Below are 14,323 nucleotides of genomic sequence, written 5' to 3'. Positions count from 1 at the left end.
GCTACTTTGCTGATGGTCAACATGTACATTAATTCTGCGTGCATGGAGGCAAAATGAATCATATTAGTATAATAATAGTATTTAGTAGTATAATAATTGTTATTAGTATATAAATATTAAAAGAGAACTATGAGGTGAGTGATTTTCACTCAACCTCATAGTTCGAGCCGACCTGTGACAATGAGACTGTCACACGTCGGCTCAGTAGAACGGGAAGTGAGTGATCACATACCTTCGCTCGCTCACTTCTCGATCCTGTCCCTGCAGAGAGCACTCACGGCTCCTCGCAGGGATTCCCCCTCCCCGCTCCGATCCTTCAGCACTGACTGGAGGAACGAATGGGGGAGGGGCGGGTACAGCTGGCTCTGCCTCTAGATAGGCAGAGCCAGCTGTCAATCCCGCAGTTGGGTGGGTCCAGACAGTAATGTCGGGATCCGTCCTGGCTGCGGCGGTCTCAGTATATGACGAGCTGTAGCTCGCGATATAATGGGCTTTGGGTCACCTCGACAGTGCCGTCCGTCCGTTTTTCTACTACGGGCGGACGGCAACTGGTTAATTTATTTATTTTTCTCCAGGTCAAATGTAATATCAGGAAAATGCCACATTTTGGCAACTAGATGGAACCCAGGATCATAGATACGTATTTCCTATGCTACACAGCTTCATCTAGTGGCCTTAAAGTGACACTAAACTCAGGAGTTAAAAATGCATTCAGGTACCTTAAGTATTAACGATAATGTATCTTATTTGTGTATCACTCGGCTGTAGATCCTCCAATCATCTCTGAATTGGTGCTGACACTGTCCTTCCTTCTGGAGGGGGGGCTACTTTTGTTCCCCATGGTCCCTCTGTGTGTTGTAAAGTAGTCACCACTCCAAGCTCACTCCTGTGATGGACTACAATTTCATGTTTAGTTTACTAATTTTGTATAGAGTTTGTGGTCCATCCCGGGAGCGAGCTTGGAGCGGTGACTACTTTACAGCACACAGGGACCATGGGGAACAAAAGTAGCCACCCTCTGTGTTTGGTGAAGGGGCAAAATGATATTTCTATCCCGTGAATGAATCCCTCTTTTGATGCAAGTTAATATACCACTGGCTTTATTAGCCACAGCTTGGCACTGCACGCTATTACTGAGTCTGTGGTCTATAAGGACCCCGGATCCTTCTCCATCTCTGTTTTCCCCAGTGAAACCCCTCCCAAGGTGTATTCAGCATGCATGTTCTTAGCTCCCAAGTGCATGACCTTAAATGTATCTAGATTAAAGCTCATCTGCCACATCGCTGCCCACTCTCCCTAACTGTGTTGTTGGCAGACAATAGTCGTTTAGCATTTGAACCACAGAAACCACTCCAATCAATGTGCACTTACACGTCACTTCTCACTGTGCTGCCCTTATACTTTGACCATCTTGTCTTGAATTGTATTGTGATTGTAATGTCTTCCTTATATTGTAAAGCGCTGCGCAAACTGTTGGCGCTATATAAATCCTGTATAATAATAATTCTGCGGGAACTTTGAAATGTTGTAACTAAGTGTTCACACAAAAACCCTAAAATGTATAAAATGTGCACTGCATACACGAGCACTAAGTTAGGACTTGCTCGGAACTTACTGAAATTCCAAAGGCGGCCTTTTTCTTGCCAAATCGTTGCAGGAACCACTGCCAGAAGGGGATGCTCAAGACGGCGGAGATCTGCAGAGAACGAAGGGTCAGCGGAGGGAAGATTTGTATACTGAGCAGGACACGGGACACACTTCATTAGAGCTACCTTATGTCACCGGTGCTGTACTATGTACCCACAGCTACATTTCTAAATAAACTTCAGATTTCATATTTTGTTCATCTGTTTTATTTTATCTTAATGTGATTTTTTTTTAACAGTTATTTGTTTTACAGTCTTGTGTAATAATAATAATAAAAAAATTATATGTATAATATGTATAATAACATTATAATAATAATAATATATTTTTGGCTTTTTGTGTGGTAACATTACACCATTTTCTTTTGTAAAGAGTTATTCATTATTGATTAGTTATATAACATGCAATGTCTAATATACACTCAATGGCCGCTTTATTAGGTACACCTTGTTTCATGCTGTTTGTGCCAAATTCTGACCTGACCGTTTGAATGTCGTAGCAGAGATCGAGACTCGGACCAGGCAACGTTTTTTCCAATCTTCTACAGTATTGTCCAATTTTGGTAGCCTCCGTTTCCTGTTCTTAACTGACAGGAGTGGCACCCGGTGTGGTCTTCTGTGGCTGTAGCCCATCTGCTTTAAGGTTCAATGTGTTGTGTGTTCAGAGATGGTATTCTGCATCCCCCGGATGTAACGAGGTTATTGGAGTTACTGTTGCCTTTCTATCAGCTTGAACCAGTCTGGCCATTCTCCTCTGACATAAACAAGGTATTCTTGCCCAAAGAGCTACCGCTCACTGGATATTTTCTCTTTTTCAGACCAGTCTCTGTAAACCGGAGAGATGGTTGTGTATGAAAATCCCAGTAGATGAGCAGTTGCTGAGATCGTCAAACCAGCCCGTCTGGCACCAACAACCAGGGCCGGATTTGCTCTCCCTGCCGACCCAAGGCCAGGTTCCGCAAGGGCTGTGCAAATGAACGATTAATTTCTCGATTAATCGTTAATCTTTTTGATCGATTTAAAAATGTTTGAAACTTTCTGCACGAGCGCCAGCCAAGGCATTGGCCTATACATATACAGCACAGCAATGAAGTAATAACATGAAATAGGATCACATTAATCCAGCACGTTATTATTCTGTCCTTCCCAAAGCAGGAATAAATGTAGAAGGCAACTTACCGCCCGGAACTGTATGTTCAGGGCGTCGGGGGACTCCACGCCACTGCCGCCCCTCAGTGGCCTTGTGGGGAATCCAGGCCTGCCAACAACCATGCCACATTCAAAGTCCCTTAAATCACCTTTCTTCCCCATTCTGATGCTTGGTTTGAACTTCAGCAGATCGTCTGAACATGTCTACATGACTAAATGTATTGTGTTGCTGCCATGTGATTGGCTGATTAGATATTTGTGTTACTGAGTAGCCGAACAGGTGTACCTAATAAAGTGGCCAGTGAGTGTATACTCCTAAAATCCTTTATTTGCATTGTAGCCAGGGGCATAACTACAGATCATGGGGCCCCATAGCAAAAATGTGATGGAGGGGTCCCCTGTCTGAGCTGTGACTAATGACCCAAAGACACCTCTTGTGCATCTGACATCAGCTTTCCTACAGTGTAGACTTTACCGAGGGTTAGGGTTGTCATCAACTGCAACCACTCCAATGCTTAATGACACAGTACTCTGCTATCGTCACATGTTCTATGTTTAATTTGCTGAAATAACCTAATGGGGCCCCCTTCCACCCCCAGGCCCCATAGCAGTGATTGGACTGCTATGGCTCTAGTTACTCCACTGATTGTGGCCCTGATGAAGGGGAAGTTTTTGAACCTCTGAAATGTGTCAACCTTTTTTATATTCTACTGAATATCTAATAAAACACCATCTTGGACTATATGTGTGTGATACTCTCAGTACTGCTCATAGGTAGATAGTCTTGGTCCTTTGTGTGGACACTGGAAGCTCTATAAGTCACTAAAGCACCAGGAACGCGGACAGGTAAGTATTTTACTGGGGTGGTCTGTGGATGGGAAGCTGCCAGAATATTCCTTTTCTCAGGATGACATCATTCATGTATTACATAACTAATACAAGGTCTGCAAACAAAAATAAAAGCTGATTTTATATGTGTCATCCAATGAAAGGTTTATATCTACTCACAGGAGACTATGACATATGGGGCCTAAAAACAAAGAGGTCCTGATTGCAGAGGACTCTGATTTAGGCAGAATGAATAACTATATTCCAGAAACATCTGTCACTTTACTATGGATGCAATTATCAAAGTATGGTTGGAGTTGTACCTAAAATGACGCAAGGTGGTAATTGTGCAGCAGGTGGCGCCCTCTAGGGACAGAATGAAATAAGATCCTCCACCGCCACCACCTGTCTCTGTACTACCACAATATCCCCCCAGGGGCCACACAGACAGGTGTGTGATGGAGGGGAATATCGGGGAGAGCAAAGACCTGACACCTTCCATTGTTTGTGTGTCACATCCTCCTTAGGATTATACACATAATTACTTCTTAAGATGGAAACAAAACAAGCTGTCAGGGGTCATATAATGCACAGATAGATAGATAGATAGATAGATAGATAGATAGATAGATAGATAGATAGATAGATAGATAGATAGATAGATAGAGAGAGAGATGGATGAATGGATGGAGAGAGAGAGGGATGGATGTATGGAGAGAGGGATGGATGGATGGATGGAGAGATAGATAGACAGACAGACAGAGGGCTGGATGGATGGAGAGAGGGATGGATGGAGAGAGAGAGAGAGAGAGAGAGAGAGAGAGATATGGATGAATGGAGAGAGAGAGATAGTGAGAGAGAGAGGGATGAATAGATAGATAGATAGATAGATAGATAGATAGATAGATAGATAGATAGATAGATAGATAGAGGGAGGGAGGGATGGATGGATAGATAGATAGATAGATGATAGATAGATAGATAGATAGATAGATAGATAGATAGATAGATAGATAGATAGATAGATAGATAGAGACATGTGACCCTTTACTCACCAGGATGGTCAGTACCAGATTCTGGAAATGTTCTCGCAGGTTGGCTGCAGCATGTGTGCAAAAAAGGACAAAATTGCTCTGCTGAAGCTGATGAATTTAAAAACAGAACAGACATTGAGATATGGCCGATCATGATTGATGGAGGAATCTGTCAGATTTCTATCCTTCAGCCATATATCTATAAATGTATGGCTGACTCTGGACCGCCATCCGATCTGCTCACAGCTACATTTTTAAAGGAACCTGTCTGGACAGAAATATGTCCGCTGCCACGGCTTCAGGGTTGTCATGCTTATTCTTCTTTCAATACTGGGGAAGTTACTGACGAAGACCTGGGAAAAGGGCTTTTACTTACCTGATTCCCGCTCCCACTGGCTGCAAGACTGGCGCTAGCAGCCTCTTCCTCCCTATGCTACAGCAGTTGGAAGCCTGTTGACACCAACGCATGCAATGCAGGGCCCAAAACTCTGGATGCTATGACTGTCCACAAGCTGGTACATAGGAAAGATTAGGAGAGCTCCAACTGCCGGGAGAACGGGGATCAGTTAAGTTATACTGTATTACTCAATATCCTAGACCAGGGTAATAAAGTTCTCTCAGGTCACCACACATTAACATTTGGCATCTGGCTTAGTATATCTTCCCTGAACTGCATATTTCTTGTAGCTGAATTTACCTAGCAGCTACACTGTATTGCCAAAAGTATTGGCCGGCCTTTACACGCACATGAACTTTAATGGCATCCCAGCCTTAGTCCATAGGGATCAATATTGAGTTGGCTCCGCCCTTTGCAGCTATAAGAGCTTCAACTCTTCTGGGAAGGCGTCCATAAGGTTTAGGAGTGTGTCTATGGGAATGTTTGATCATTCTTCCAGAAGCGCATTTGTGAGGTCAGGTACTGATGTTGGACGAGAAGGCCGGACTCGCAGTCTCCGCTCTAATCCATCCCAAAGGTGTTCTATCAGGCTGAGGTCAGGACTCTGTGCAGGTCAGTCAAGTTCCTCCACCCCAAACTCACTCATCCATGTCTTTATGGACCTTGCTTTGTGCACTGGTGCGCAGTCATGTTGGAACAGGAAGGGGCCATCCCCAAACTGTTCCCACAAAGTTGGGAGCATGAAATTGTCCAAAATGTCTTGGTATGCTGATGTCTTAAGAGTTCCCTTCACTGGAACTAAGTGGCCAAGCCCAACCCCTGAAAAACATACCAACACCATAATACCCTCCCTACACCGAACTTTACACTTGGCACAATGCAGTCAGGCAAGTACCGTTCTCCTGGCAACTGCCAAACCCAGACACGTCCATTGGATTGCCAGACAGAGAAGCGTAATTGGTCACTCCAGAGAACACGTCTCCACTTCTCTAGAAGTGCTTTACACCACGGCATCCCACGCTTTGCATTGCACTTGGTGATGTAAGGCTTGGATGCAGCTGCTCGGCCATGGAAACCCATTCCATGGAGCGCTCTACGCAATGTTGTTGTGCCAATCTGAGGGCCACACGAAGTTTGGAGGTCTGTAGCTATTGACTCTGCAGACAGTTGGCGACTTCTGACAACTGTGCGCTTCAGCATGCGCTGACCCCGCTCTGTCATGTTACGTGGCCTACCACTTTGTGGCTGAGTTGCTGTTGTTCCCAGTTGCTTCCACTTTGTTATAATACCACTAACAGGTGACCGCGGAATATTTAGTAACAAGGAAATGTCACGGATGGACTTATTGCACAGGTGACAACCTATCACGGTACCACGCTTGTAGTCACTGAGCTCCTGAGAGCGACCCATTCTTTCACAAATGTTTGTAGAAGCGTCTGCATGCCGAGGTGCGCGATTTTATACACCTGTGGCCACGGAGATGATTGGAACACCTGAATCCAATGATTTGGAGAGGTGTCCCAATACTTTTGGCAATATAGTGTACAACCAGACAGAAGAAGAGAGGTAGATCACAGAAGGGATAGCCAGATCACATTAGATGTAAATAGAATTTTACAATGCTGGTGTCCCCATTAAACAAGAACTCTGGGCAAACAAAGAACTTACCCTTGCAGTGGGGCTACCCCCCATCCTCCCCCCATACTGCAGGGGGTTAAAGTAGTATTAAACTCTCTATTAAACGGTTTTTCAATCATGAATCCAGATCAAACAAGTATACATTGCCCAGCAAAGCATTGCTTTACGATTTTGCCCAAACACTTAGAATCATCATGTTTCTGAACAGCTGCTTCTCTTAACTCAGCTTCCCTGAACTTCTTGTCCAGTGCTAGATCACATAGGACAAAGCAGTCTCCAGCAACTGTCCATCTACTAGCTTGGAGCAGGGAGAAGAGAGGGCCGAGAGGACGGAAGTAGCTTGATTTGCTGTGTCTGTGTTTTTTTGAGACACATTCAACTTACTAGAACACACAAGGGTGACTGCATAGCACTCTGCTTGGCGAAGGAGTCACACTAAAACAGGATATCAGGACCAGAGCTCAGGGGAAGCAGCTGATTCTGCAGTAAAATAAAACTTTTAAACACCAAGGAGCAGAATCCATTGTAAGTGATTTCATCAGCATCTGAAACAGCTTAAAATCCTTTTGACTTTAATATCACTTTAAGTGCTCGTTTTGTTAAGAGGCTCAAATAAAGCCTGATTACCTGATCCATACCTGACTCCCTCCAGGCTGCTAGACCGGTCGCCACAGCCTCTTCTCCCCTGGGCTCTGGTGGTATAAGAACCACTAACATCATTATGTCTAATGCAAGTCCATTGCATTAGACTTGAGGACACCAAGGGACATTCCATAACTGAATAGGGAGGTGAGCACTGACCATTGTGGGACTGAGGATCAAGTGAGTATAGCCTCATAGACAAAACGAACACTTAAAGGAGAACTATGGGGTCAGAGTTTTTCCCCATAGTTCTCCTAAGGGTGATGGGGGGACACTGACCATTGTCCTCCCGTCACCCTTAGCTCAGTATACCGTGAGCTACAGGTGCGGTATACTGAGACGCCGCAGCCGGGACGGATCCCGACATTACTGTCAAGATCCACCCAGCTGCTTGATTGAAAGCTGGCTTTGCCTATCTAGAGGCAGAGCCAGCTGTGCCCGCCCCCTCCCAGTCAGTTCCCCCAGTCAACACTGGAGGATCGGACAAGGGAGAGGGGGAATCCCTGCAGGGAGCCGAGAGTGACAATCACGGCTCTCTGCAGGGATAGATCGAGAAGTGAGCGAGTGACGCTATGTGTTCGCTCAATTCCCCATCTATTGAGCCGACCTGTGACAGTTTCATTGTCACAGGCCGGCTAGAACTGAGGCTGAGTGATTTTCACTCGCCTCATAGTTCTCCTTTAACCCTTTTGCGTTGGAGGTAGCTCCATTGCAAGCGTAATTTTTTTCTTTACCCAGAGTTCTTCTTTAAGCTGGCCATACACCAGTAGAATTTCGTTTGAAAAAATGTGTTTCTCTCCCGTTCATTGAAGGACTGGGGTCCCTGGGGGGGGCGGTCGGTGCCTCAGGTACCGCGTTATCCATGGAATTTTTCTCATCCGCTATGGATGGTTTTGTGTCGCGCATTGAGCGCGCTCTCACGCATAGGCCCCCTAAAAAACAGGTTCTGCCCTTGCCATCCCCGGCATTGTCTGGGGAGGAGTAGGGGGAACTTCCGTCCGCGTCACCCCGGCCGGATCTGGTATCATTTATCACCATAGTGATGAGACAATTGAAGAAGCAGGATGGAAAATCTTTGATAATGTCATCAGGGACTTGATGAATTTTGTTCCAAATTCAGTTTGGTTTTCGATTTTGGAAAATAAATTGGAGTTCTTGAGTGAAAACCACATTCACTGTTACATTCCATTCATTGGAGAAACTCCATCCATTTCCCAAGTCAAGTGTTAAAACCAAACACAATGTCGAACAACATTGGTCAAGTCTCTGATGGCGTTATTGAACGGTTTAATGAGATTTCTTTTAATGAAAGTTCACATATAAACCTAGCCGTGTGTAGCCGACTTAACACTGCACCCACCGCTCCGGCTTGTTATATCTCCACCCAGACACCAGAGAACAGCCATTACCTGAACAGCAGCTGAAATAAGCAGGAAGGAGAAGATCAGGTAAAGGTACGGCCCGTGCCGCATCAACTGTCTGAAACCGCTACAGAAAGGCATAATCATGCCAGGCTGAAACGCATAGGGATCTGTAATATACAAATCACGCCATCATAACCTGGGAATTGCTGCAGATCGATAGTAAAAGACTGGATAGAATTATTTAGAATAATAAAATGAAAAAATAGTTACTTACCGTCTTTTTCTTTGACTCCCAGGAAGAGCACCGCAGTGCAGAACAAATAGACACAGCCGATGACCCCCGCTGCAATCATGTAGACGTTCCTCTAGACAAAAATGTCACAAAAAGTCAGGACGGAAACCAGGAGACGAATATAGTCTTAGGTTGGGTGTCCTCGCTGGACTACCTTGAATGATCGTGACATGGTGGGTTACAAGGTAGAGATTAGATATCAGCAGATGAGGGTAGGACTTTATTTATTTAAGGGGCAGTTTCTTCTACTGCATCTGTATTGTGTATAGTGGCAGGTTTGTCAACCAGAACCCACAGAAGTAAGACAATTTCTGCATACAGGGTCAAACAGGTTTCCCCAAATCAGGGAACAGTTAGACCCAATCGAAGGTTTATTTACTTATTACAGGTATTTATATGGCACTGACAATTTACGCAGTGCTTTACATCGTACACATTCGCATCAGTCCCTGCAAACTCCTTGCAGATAGTGTCCTGGTCCTGCTCTTCATATTGACCCTTACCCTGGTTTCCTGTCCATGTGACACCAGAACAAGCAAAGAGGGAACCAGGTGTGACAAGGACCAGATGACAAACCTGGGGGGGGTTGCATTTTTCCACAGCCCATTGGCCATCACACTACAATGAGTAGTGCCAGGACATTCCTCCCACCACTTAGCTCTACACCAAGGGCTGGGCAGTTGGTTGTCAGCTGGGAAGATCCATTCATAACCACTCACAGTGGCGTAGTGGTTAGCACTTCTGCCTTGCAGCACTGGGGGTCCCCGATTTGAATCCCAGCCAGGTCACTATCTGCAAGGAGTTTGCATGTTCTCCCTGTGCTTGCATAGGTTTCCTCTGGGTACTCTGGTATGTACAGTGCTGCATAAATTATCAGCGCTACAGTATATAAATACCTGTAATAAATAAATAAACGTGGCACACATCAGAGGGGTGTAGTTCACTTATACCCTGCAAGAGCATTGTCCTTTTATCTACCAGTTTCAAGAAATTTGAAAATATAAAAAATCTAGCTTATATTTAACTCCTTTGGAACTTTTAATTATAATTAGTAAACTTGGGCACCTGCAAAGGTTTTATTTTTATCTGTTCGTTAGAACTGTAAACCCTCAAAAGCCAGGTGGTCTCTCCAACCTACTCTAAAGGTCAGTTTGGTAAGACATGGCTGACTAATGAAAACAACTACAAAAAAAACAAATTATTCTTGACTTACAGCGTGAAGCTGGTAGTCTGGTGACCCCGGGATCAAATAGGTGATGTTCTCCATAGAGTCTGAAGCATTCACCGTGAGGTTCATGGTCCCATTAAGCACATGGCAGTGATGGGCAGTGTGAGCACTAGCAATGATCTGTCCTTGCAGAGCAGCTCCAATGAGAGTTCCAAGTACCTCCACCGTCATCCCTACAAGAAAACACATCATCCAAGGTTTTCAGAGACATAAATGGTTTGTCAACAACTATGAATAATATAATGAGGTAAAAAGTAATATTTTTGTGGCCGATATAAATAGCTCTATGAAATAATCTTTGATAAGCTGCTTGAACATTTAATTGTCCAGGCTTGGCAGCCTGAGGACCCCCATATGCTGAGAGACAAAACACCCCAACACCGTTTTATGATCTGCATTTTAAATATTGACACATAGCATGACCGGCTTAGCCAAGAACTACCTCTTGGTCCTTCTTTTTCACCCTGGTCTCAGCTTCCTTCTTTTTCATTTATTTTCTTTATTGCTTTCCTATACTTTACTTCCTCTTTTTATATTTAGGTTGTAATTCAACTTGTAGGAGATTGTGTCACTTTCCCCTGAATAGTCAGAGATTCTTGCCAGCCCACTTATACTCAGCTACCCCACACTCCCCCTGCTGCTCACTTAGGACCTTCATAAAATGATTGGTTCCTCCAGGGAAGCATATCACCCCTTTCCAAGATGCAGTGCTCAGGCCTAAGTGGCCAATCCCCAGACCACTACACTTTTCTACATGGTAGAGGATGATGTCAACAACTCTTTGAAAGCTCTGGCATCACTCAGCTCAGGGTTACATGGGGTTTGACTCCCAGACAAAGGAATGGTGTGGCAGAGGGGTGCAGGGAAGGTGGGTGTAAGTGTGTTGACTGTAAGCTTGAAAGAGACTCTGTCATTTTGCCCCAAATTTGGAAAATGTAAATTTCTTTAATTTTTAAGGATTATGAACAACTAAGTGGTGGAGTGTTAACCTTATCATGTTGGCTATGTGGTACACTCAGGATACCCACATTGCCAGATTCATGTTTGCTGTTCACATTGTGATAGCTTACTATACTTACTTTATATCCCAGTGGCCCCAGAATTAGAACACAACAAAAACAGGTGTTCAGGCATCCATGACCTCACTAGAAATGTATATTATAGACAGTCTGGAGAACAGAAATGCTTCTTAACCATGCTGCCATACAGCATACATCCTGCACAGTACAAGCCCCTTCATATACTGCAAGTGTGTACATACTATTAGATATTTGTTATTGTATTAGAATACTATGGCTCCTTATGACCTTTTTCTGTAAAACACAAACGAAACCACCAACAACCACTGCTTTCCTTAATTTTTAAGCAGGAATGTTCAAACCTGGCAGAAAGGCCTAAAACTTAGGGTTAAAGCCGTAAGTCTATCATGTTCAAACCTTTAGGGCTTCTTCCCACCTAGCCGTTACATTGCACTACAGCACACACACTTACCGTATTTTGCACGCTAACATTCAATATATAAGCAACTTCATTCTTTTAAAATGCACTTCCAATACGCAGCAGTGGAAGGAAAAGCATACCTGCTTGTTTTTTGTTTTTTAAACCCAGTACACCGCAAAATACAGCAGGTGCATTGCTGTGCTCTGCACTGGAAGTCCGTCAACACCTAGTGTAAACTTATGTGTTTGAGGTGCCACTCTAAATGAAAGACACTGCAAAGCAACACATCATAAAGTGTGCCGTGCGTTATGATAATTTGCCAGAAAATGCATGGTTTACTGTACATTACTGCAACTCAACAGCATGAAGCCAGCCTTATGGGTCGAACCAAAACTGATACCTTAGTAAGTAAAGTAATAATCCAGACTTTTATATCTCATAGAGACTCCACTGGCCAGATTTTCCTACAATAAGCCACACTTCTGCTCCCTTGCACAAGATCATAACAGGAGGCAAGCATTTGGAGGACCCCAGTTTTATTCTACACTGTGTAGAATCCATCATGATAGAACAACATCTTCCTATGGCCTTACAGTATAATGGACTTCTGGTAGTTGGGTGGAGCTGGGACTTGAAATGTGCATTCACACCAAAATTGAAAGGAAATCACACGTCAACGGAAGGTATGTTAACTTGCAATTTTACCTTCCGATTTACTTCCGATCCGTTGAGTTTTTCAACGGATGCTAATGGACTGCAAAATGAATGGGTGTGAATGGGGCTAGTTCACACCAAATCTGTTGCAGTATGTTGCGCTGAAAAAAAAAAGTATTGCTGCACGTTCTACTTTTTTTTCAGTGCACCGTAGCACAATGGAATGGGGCAGTGTGAACTAGCCCCATTCATTTTTCGGTGTTCTTCGTTTAGCATCTGTGGAAAAACAGATCACAACACGATGGAGCACAATGAAACACAACGCAACGCAACACAACGCAAAAGAACACAATGCAAAGGGACATCCGTTAAACATAACGGATCGCAATGCAGCGGATCTGGTGTGAATGGGCTGGGCCATAACAACTCTAAGAATGCCATTTCCAGTCCATTTCCATTGTATGTCTGCAAATACTCATATTCCTCTGTAGATCTACTATATGGAAAGGTCTCCTACAGAATCCTGTAAGTGAATTAGGACGTATGTTGTAAAGTGAACCTATCAGTACATTTCACACAAAAACCAACAGGGTACGTGTCAGTATGACCATCCAATTGCATTATATATTTTATGTTTCTAGGGTAGGAAAGGGAAAACTTGATTGGTTGCACTGGTCAGCATAGACAGTCCATGATTTAGACAATTTCTACAGTAGTTGAGGCCCCCGTACACACTGTACTTACTGTACGCAGTGGCTGAATCTCTCTCTGTTTGCTTTGCGCTAAGAAACATGGTCAGTGTTGTGTATGGGACATGGAAAATCTGTGGGAAACAAGAGGAGAAATGATAACATGTGAGGTAATAGTATTAAGATTTAAATTCAGGTCCAAAACTAGTCCAAACCAAATTTCCACGATTAAAATACAACCTTTTTGAATTTCGCTTAAATTTGTGGTCCAGACCCATAATGCCCTGTGCATTTTTGACCCTGGTCAGCAGCCTGGGAATGGCATTCATTTGATTGGTTTTTGCCATTTTTTTCTTAGTTTCTTTTTAGTTTTAGTAGTGTCGTGTGTGTTTTCATGAAGCGGTACTAGTCCAATATTTATCAGCAAGAGTAATAGCCCCAAAATCCTTTTTTTTATCTGAAAATAAAGGATTTTGTTCTTGTTGGTTGACCAGAGGCAGACGTTTGCATGAAGCACCAAGAGGACTAAATGTAAAGTCAGAACCCACATGGAGGTGTCAAGTAAGAAATATTTAAAACATTTAAATTAAATTTAAAAATTTAATTAAAATTAAATTAAAATTTAAAAATTTAAAAAATAAATGTATCTACAGCCCTCAGGTATGGGTGGGTAAAAAATTGACTAGAGTTTGATGGCATCGCCAAAAAAGAATTTAAATTCCACAGCATAACATGCCAAAACACACTATCTTTGATATTGTCCCTGAAGAACTGTGGTGGTTATGTAACTAGAGCTGCAGCTAACGATTATTTTCAAAATCGATTAGTTAGCCGATTATTAAATTCGATTAATCGGTTAATCGGATAAACAATAAAATACATTTTAAAAAATGGCTCCAGTGATGGACTACTAGTTTGTATTGAGATTGTCGTCCATCACAGGAGCAAGCTTGGAGCGGTGGAAGTAAAAAAGAAAAAAAAATAGTGTGGTGTGCAATATAGTGAAATGGAAAGTGTAAAATTATACAGCAATGAATGGCATCGGCTATAGAGGACTACAAATCCCAGCAATAGTACATTATACAGCGCAATGCAGAATATCACCAGCTATAGAGGAATACAACAAATCCCAGCAATAGTACATTATAGCTGGTGGTATTCCGCATTGCGCTGTGTAATGCATTATTGCTGGGATTTGTAGTCCTCTATACAGCGCAGTGCAGAATATCACCAGCTATTTAGGAATACAACAAATGCCAGCAATACATTATACATACAGTGTACAATGTATTGCTGGGATGTGTATTCCCATGTATAATATA

General features: G+C 43.3%; 1 protein-coding gene across 1 annotated transcript in view; it reads right to left on the bottom strand.

Annotated features, from left to right (window-relative positions):
• The window catches only part of MFSD2B (major facilitator superfamily domain containing 2B), a 50,588-nt gene that overhangs the window by 9,226 nt on the left and 27,039 nt on the right, over positions 1–14,323 (bottom strand). The window contains exons 5-10 of the mRNA XM_018575364.1: positions 13,057–13,135; positions 10,204–10,391; positions 8,973–9,063; positions 8,744–8,865; positions 4,679–4,765; positions 1,616–1,696 (exon numbers count right to left, since the gene is read on the bottom strand). Coding sequence (XP_018430866.1) covers positions 1,616–1,696; positions 4,679–4,765; positions 8,744–8,865; positions 8,973–9,063; positions 10,204–10,391; positions 13,057–13,135 — 648 coding nt within the window. The remainder of the gene's footprint in view (positions 1–1,615; positions 1,697–4,678; positions 4,766–8,743; positions 8,866–8,972; positions 9,064–10,203; positions 10,392–13,056; positions 13,136–14,323) is intronic.

Source organism: Nanorana parkeri, unplaced genomic scaffold, assembly GCF_000935625.1.
Source record: "Nanorana parkeri isolate BGI_ZX_2015 unplaced genomic scaffold, ASM93562v1 scaffold53, whole genome shotgun sequence".
Lineage (NCBI taxonomy): Eukaryota > Metazoa > Chordata > Amphibia > Anura > Dicroglossidae > Nanorana > Nanorana parkeri.
The sequence above is the reverse complement of the archived record's forward strand: the minus strand, read 5'-3'. Positions and strand labels throughout refer to the sequence as shown.